Genomic DNA, 7077 nt, shown 5'->3' with positions numbered 1-7077 from the left:
TTAAAGGCTCCATCCCAGCTGGGAGAGCTAGAGAAGGCAGTACACAGCATGGATAGGGCATGGTGCATGTTGCTCTATACATGTTATAAATATCAACTAAGAACCATTTCAACTAACTCTGACCTCTGCTTAAAGATAGAATGGTAAGTGACTATTAAAACTTACTCAGTTTAGCTACAGTATTGCAGTAAACGTTTGATATTGTAACTTTGACATAAAGTATATAAGGCATACCCACACAAGCATAAGTATGGAACTGTTGGTTGTAAATGGATGGTTTCCAGTGAGACACAAACAACAGAACAGAAGAAAGCGGGGTCATTTAATCTGGACAAACAACTTTATTTCTGGTAATGCATCTATACACTGTACATTCAGTCACTGTGGTATATAAGCATAGCTATGTTCAAACATAATCTCATAAAGTCCTTTACTTTACAATATAGTCCGTGTCGTGAGAGAAGGGAAGGGTGTTGATGAAGGGGGGAGGTGGAAAAAGGCGCGAAAAGATGAGGGAAAGGAGGGAATAGATAAATAAGCCAAGCTTTTTTCTCATACTGTATATGCGGCATTAATAAACGAGAAAGCATACATTTACCTCTTACATAAAAATATTTCTAGAATTGTAAAGTTTATATAGTATTAGCAGCAGCGTAGGGCTAAAAAGATACATGAGGATGGGGAAAAAAAATCTGCGTGGTGGCGGTAGTCTTGTGACCATACCATATCATACCTGTAGGTACACTATTTGATATTGAATATATTGTTAAAAAATATATATGAACTGGTGAAAAAAGTCATTCAATATAAAGACTCTACAGTAAAAAAAAAAAAAAAAAAAAAAAAAAAAAAAAAAGATGAAAATAATGGGATAAACAACATGTTTATGTAGGGAATATTCTCTAACGCACTGCAATAATTGTTTTTGAAACATGTTCTTGGTTAAAACACAAACTCAAAAAAACAAGACAGCTATTGTATAAGAAAAGATTTCTTTTTGAAAAAAGGAAACACCATGTACATATATAATACAATATTGTAAATGAAAAATTATTTACATTTGTAAATTCTGATTTTTAAATCTTCACACTGGCTAGTTTTGTCTATTAATATGTACTGTTATTGCTGCTTTATTGTCCTCCATTTAGCAAAATGGTTCTTGTTTAGAAAATAATAAATCATTTAACCGTTTTTTTCTTTTACGTGGGAGAGCAAGGGGCCAATGTCATCATGTTCTCCCTTTTTTGTAGAAAACCGTGAATAAAGGAAACTACACATATCATTTCATTTGAGTGTAAAAACAACTATAAAATGTACCAATTTTCGGTCTGTGAAAGTCACAGACTCAGTGTCAGTCTCTCAATAACATTGCCCTTTCTAATGTTGGTTAAGACATTGGGCTTCGACATAATGCCCGATTCTTTTGTTAGACTTGTCCACCTTTTATGGACCAATCAAATCACGTAAAAATGGTAGGCCCTCTTTATCTACAACTAAGAGTAACCTAAGAATACCGCATAGCTATGGTATACACATGGTTTCTGTTCTGATCTCTATAAAAAAGTTTGACATGCATATCTCCAAAAGAACATTTTTGAATGAATAAAAGCTGTCATTCAAAATGCCTTATACTTATATTTTTTAGCAATAGCAAGTCGTTCAATTGTTTCTGCTTTCAAAAGAGTAAATGTAAGTTCTGCCGTAAACAGTGTTGTTTAAGGAATACTGAAAAAGAGCTGCATTGGATAGCTTGAACAAGGTGGTCAAGTCAAGCCTGCCAAGAGGGATGTGTGCACAGAGAACTTGGAGAAAGCTCTAGACTGACTTCTGTCTCCAGCGTCTGCGTCCCTGGTGGAGGTGACTCTCAGCATGTCCCTACAGAGGCCAGCAACAACGGTTACATCATCAGTGTTCCTGTTCTGGAAACCTTCTTGCCCACCTTCAGGCACTTGAGGGTTGTCCAGCATTGCATTTGAACTTCAGGTTGTGTTTTGCGCTTGTATGTGTGAAGTTCCTTTTCCGAACTATGTAATAAAACAAGGTTTAGTTTCCTTTAAAAATGAGATTTTTTTTTCTAAAAAAGACAAGTTTGCTGTATATTGCATAACACAATAAAACCCTTACATGTACAGTATCAATGCCCAATAATGACTATATGTATGGCAAACCTTCTCAAATTTCATGCATATGAAAGAAAATATATGAGTTTTCTATTGGAGAAAGGAACATAAAAGACAAGCAATAAAAATATCCCCACATTAAAAACAACAACAACAACAACAACAACATCAACAACCAAAGGAAAATAGCATTAACACAATGTACATTCTGATTGCATTGTACCCACTGTGTAATCGGAGCATTTATAAAATATATGTCTTTTTTTAATAATCTTAATAGTTTTCGGGTAAATATGTGTAATGTGTCTTCGGACCCCGATAATCATGCCTCCCATTGACTGTGTTTAACACGCTGGAATTTGAATGAATTAGACTCTTCTTAATAAATACCAAGATTTTAGGAGAGTTGGGCGCCCAAGCCTTTCTGTTTCTAGCACTTTTACATCCCACTGTCTGTCTGTCAATGAGTGTCAATTTATCAAAAGCAAAAAGATTATTGCCAAAAAAGAAATATGATTTTTTTCAACAGCCTCAAACTGTTGATCAGCAAGCAAGCATGTAGACCCCTTTTTTCTCTCTCATTTATTTACAATATTTCGCCGTGATAACACATGATTACATTGCATTTAAATGAGTTGCATATAATTAATAAAATGCTTACTGGATTTCTATTGTTGCTGTCATGGATATTTCCTCTCCAAAGTAAGATTGAAGACAATAGTGTGAGTATAATGCATTATAACAGTATTTTGTTATGACAAAGTGCGATTCATTATTGTAAAGTAAAAAAACAACATATATTTATATTTACATACCATAATTTAATTAAAAAGAACATTTTGTGGTTCTTGCTAAAGGCGCCACTTTCAGCCCTAAAATCATAGTATTCAAAAACGTTTTTTTTTTGGATCTTATTTGAGCAAGGTCATGCCAACTCTCAGTAATCAAATGAATAGAAAGAAACACAGTCAACAATCCAGACACACTGGCAGAGGTCTTGTGTACAAGGAATCTGGCCTTCAGATTGTACACAATTACAAATTGAACACAAAGTTTATCTTTATAAGACAGATTTTGGGTTTTGACCCAAATGCGCGCAAACACATCATGACAAGTATGTGTGCAGTTTGTGTGTGTTGTGTGAACATCACATGTGGGGAAAATTGTTGTAAGTATTCAAATGAAGTGCTCATTCTAAAAGGTGCCTAGAACACAACACTTTTTTTTTCAAATACAGATACAGATACCGGGCCCATTCCAAAGAGAGAAAAGAACTAGTCCAATGCAATCCTTTTCACCCATTCCATAGTAAACTGTTATTTCTGGACTGGTAAAAATTTTAGAAAACTTGCTACTTTTCCTCAATGGATCCAAACGGCTTCCTCTAGACCAACAAACCACGGTGACATTGGTGATAGTTTGTCTTGCTTGTTGTTTTGTTAATATTTTTCTTACATTTTTTATAGGCTCCGATAGCACAAAGAAACGAAAAGAAAAAGTTTTTAGTTTTTTTTTTACATATCGCTATGCAGTCTCTTAAATAGCTTATAACGTCATGAAATCCTCCAATTTTCTTCTTCACGGGGAAAGGAGCGGTAAAACCTGCCAGGGCACGTGGGAAGAGTCCAGTCCTCCTGCTTGGCTCCTCTGCCTTTGGACAGCCCACCACTGTATGGCTCTAAACAGGCTCTAAACAAGTTGTCATATTCTAATATTGTATTATTATCATCTTTTTCATCATAGAAAAGTCTGTGTCAAATGTTTCCCAGTTTTCTTTTCAGAGGAAAATACAGGCACAACCAAACATTGTGCTATATATCAATTTCTTTTTTTTTTTTTTTTTCAATCCAATCCAATTCTGAGTTCTTGGAGGAGTGGGTGTGTTCAGTGCTGATCTTAGTAACGCATATTCCCTTGGTCCATGTACACATTTTCGAGTATGACTTATTTTTGTCGCTCTCCAAGGATGCATCCCAAGCACTCAGTCCTTTTAGTAAGGATGGATACGCACACGTAGAGGATCCATATAGATCTGCTCTTTCTATTCTGTTTCTGTCATCTCTGTCTCTGGTTTGGGGGGGGGGGGTCATTGTGTTGTTTCAGGGGGCAGGGCATGATGGTGGTGGTGGTGGTAGGACTGGCGGGTAGCGGGTGGTGGAGGGGGAAGGGGGGGGGGGGGTGATTAGTTGTGGGCGGGCGTTAGTTGTGGGCAGGCATGTCCTTGGTCGGTGTGTCCTTGTCGCTGGCGCCTGACTTGGGCCACAGCTGCTGCTGCAGCTCCTTGACCACCCTCTCCAGGTGCTCCCTGGCCTCCCGCTCCTGCAGCAGATCCGCTCGGAGCTGCTCCCGGTCGGCCTCTGCGTGCTGGAGCTTCATCTGTAGGTCCTCGATCTGGAACACAAACACAAACCCCCCAGGAGGATGAGCTAAGGCGCTAAGGCGCTAGGTGTGCCTGCTTTTAGCATTTCAGTCACGGTGTGTGTGTCTCTTGATGTGTTTTTCCTAGAATGCAAGTGTGGGTGCTGTGATAGGAATCCAAATACTGTCATGTCTTGAATAACACTTGAGGCTCTTGAATAACATTGTTGGCACGTGCGCACGCGCGCACACACACACACACACACACACACACACACACACACACACGCGCGCACTCTAGATAGCTAGCACACACCGCAGCCACATCCTGTACCCACTCCACCCCCATTTCAAACCTCTAAGCCCAGACACAAGTCTGAAGACAGTCCTAACTTAGCTGTGTCTCTCCAAAGCCCACAAACATTCAACAAACATTCATTCAAATACACTTTGTTTGTTTTGATGAAAAGGCTGGAAAGTGAATCCCTCTTTAGGGAAACGAGAGACAGTCCATTCGAGAGGCTGCCTCCCTTTTGTTTTGTCTAATCTGCATTTCCCATGATGCTTCAGAGGAACTAGATGTCTCTTCCTGTTTCCTCTTTGGGCTAGCACTGATCATGTGTCTGTGCTCTTTTGGGTTACACCCATTTATTTAAGAGAGAAGAGAAGGACATTTTTTTTTTCTTTCTTTCCCTCCATTCACCATGAGAACGCTGAGCCTCGGAGTCAGCCAGCAACGCTGCAATGACTCTGACTGAGACAAGACACTTTTACTATGGCCTATGTGTGTGTGTGTCTTTGTCTCTGTATGCGTGCCTGTGTGTGCCTGTGTGTGTGTGTGTGTGTGCGTGTGTGTGTGTGTGTGTGTGTGTGTGCACTGTACAGTATATGCAAGTGTTTTTGTCCTGGGAGCACGTGTGCATGAACGAACTTGATTTGAGTGTGTGTGTGTACGTGTGTACGTGTGTGCGTGTGAGCGTGCATGGGTGTCCTGCCCCCTCACCTGTGCCGAGTACTTGGCGCGCAGACGGCCCGCCTCGCAGCCCTTGTCACACACCCTGAGCTGGCGGGCCTGCTCCAGCTCCCGCTTCAGACGCACACGGGACTCGTTGGCCTCCTTCATCTTCTTCTCGCTCTCGGCCCTCAGGCGCTCGATCTCCTTCCTCAGGTTGCGCTTGGCCTCCGTGGCCTCCCGCAGCTTCTCCTTTTTGGCCACCCGCAGGAACTCCAGCTCCTGTTGAGGTTAACGAGAAGGAACGTTAGCATTAGCATCCTTTTGAGAGGGAAAAGGAAACCCGCTCGCTGATGAGCATGCTATCGGTATTAGCATCCTTTTGAGAGGAAAAGCAACCGCTCGCTGATGAGCATGCTATCGGTATTAGCATCCTTTTGAGAGGAAAAGTAACCGCTCGCTGATGAGCATGCTATCGGTATTAGCATCCTTTTGAGAGGAAAAGTAACCGCTCGCTGATGAGCATGCTATCGGTATTAGCATGAAAGGGTAAATGTGACTCCAGAACATCGATAGATGTTATCATAGAAAGGTCACCAGGAAGGTATATGTGCCCTGAAAGCATTCATCAGTACAATGCGCTACGATTCACCACCAATATCATCTTAAGCTCTGTTTCACTCCTTTTCTGTTTTATTAAACAGAAGGGCATATAGAAGTTGTTGTATAATGGGTGTTAAAGCATGAAGCACTGTGTTTGTGGTTCTATGGTAACTAGGAGAAGAGGAGAGGGGGTCCGAGGCAAGGGTTAAGGAGATGAGGGCACACACAAGTGAGTTTCCTTCCTCTCTGAAACCGAGAGACTAACAGATTTCTGTGTGTGTGTGTGTGTGTGTGTGTGTGTGTGTGTGTGTGTGTGTGTGTGTGTGTGTGTGTGTGTGTGTGGAAATACGAAATACACCCATCTACACAGAAGCCTTCTCACAGAAACCTTACTGCCAAGACCAGTGTGTCAGTCATCAAGCTTTGTTACCTCGTAGAAATAGGATGAAAAGAACCAACCCAACACCTCCCCACACCTTCCCACACCCCCGCACTATGTCAGTGGTAGTTCAGGGTTAGCAGTAAATTGGAGATGCCAATTTCATTGTGTCCGTTGAAAATGACTACTTTGTTCAATATCTGCCAACCATTGTTTTAGTAATAGAGGATTTTGTTTGTTTTGTTTAGCATTTCTTTTGTCCTCAGACAGCGACTTTGCGTAAGTGGAGCGGAATGCTGCCGTCCTAGAATGTTCTGACTCTCAGGGAGCACGTTCTGTACATCACACACACACACACACACACACACACACACACACACACACACACACACACTCACACACACACACACACGCCGTTCCTTGTCAGCGTTTTAGAAATCGGAACTTCTTGGTCTCTTTCCAAGACCAAAATAAAAATGGAAGTTGGTCTGCTGCTTTGCAGCAACATCCGCTCCTTTTTTTTTTCTTTTTTGTTGCAAAGTCATGGTAAACAGCCGGTCATCTGAGTTAAAGTACTTCTGTGTGAGTTGCTTTAACGCATGTACTTTCACATTTCTGAACTCTTTCCATCACTTGCACAGTAGTAAAGTGTGGGAAAGCTGGAA

At 41.0% G+C, this 7077-nt stretch overlaps 1 protein-coding gene across 1 annotated transcript in view; it reads right to left on the bottom strand.

The window, feature by feature from the left end:
* Positions 1-332: 332 nt before the first annotated feature.
* The window catches only part of skia (v-ski avian sarcoma viral oncogene homolog a), a 69860-nt gene continuing 63115 nt past the window's right edge, over positions 333-7077 (bottom strand). The window contains exons 6-7 of the mRNA XM_083675581.1: positions 5482-5712; positions 333-4511 (exon numbers count right to left, since the gene is read on the bottom strand). Of these exons, the coding sequence (XP_083531707.1) occupies positions 4320-4511; positions 5482-5712 (423 nt within the window). The 3' untranslated portion in view covers positions 333-4319. The remainder of the gene's footprint in view (positions 4512-5481; positions 5713-7077) is intronic.

This window comes from Argentina silus, assembly GCF_951799395.1.
Source record: "Argentina silus genome assembly, chromosome: 8".
Taxonomy (NCBI): Eukaryota; Metazoa; Chordata; class Actinopteri; order Argentiniformes; family Argentinidae; genus Argentina; species Argentina silus.
This window is presented reverse-complemented; position numbering and strand designations above follow the sequence as displayed.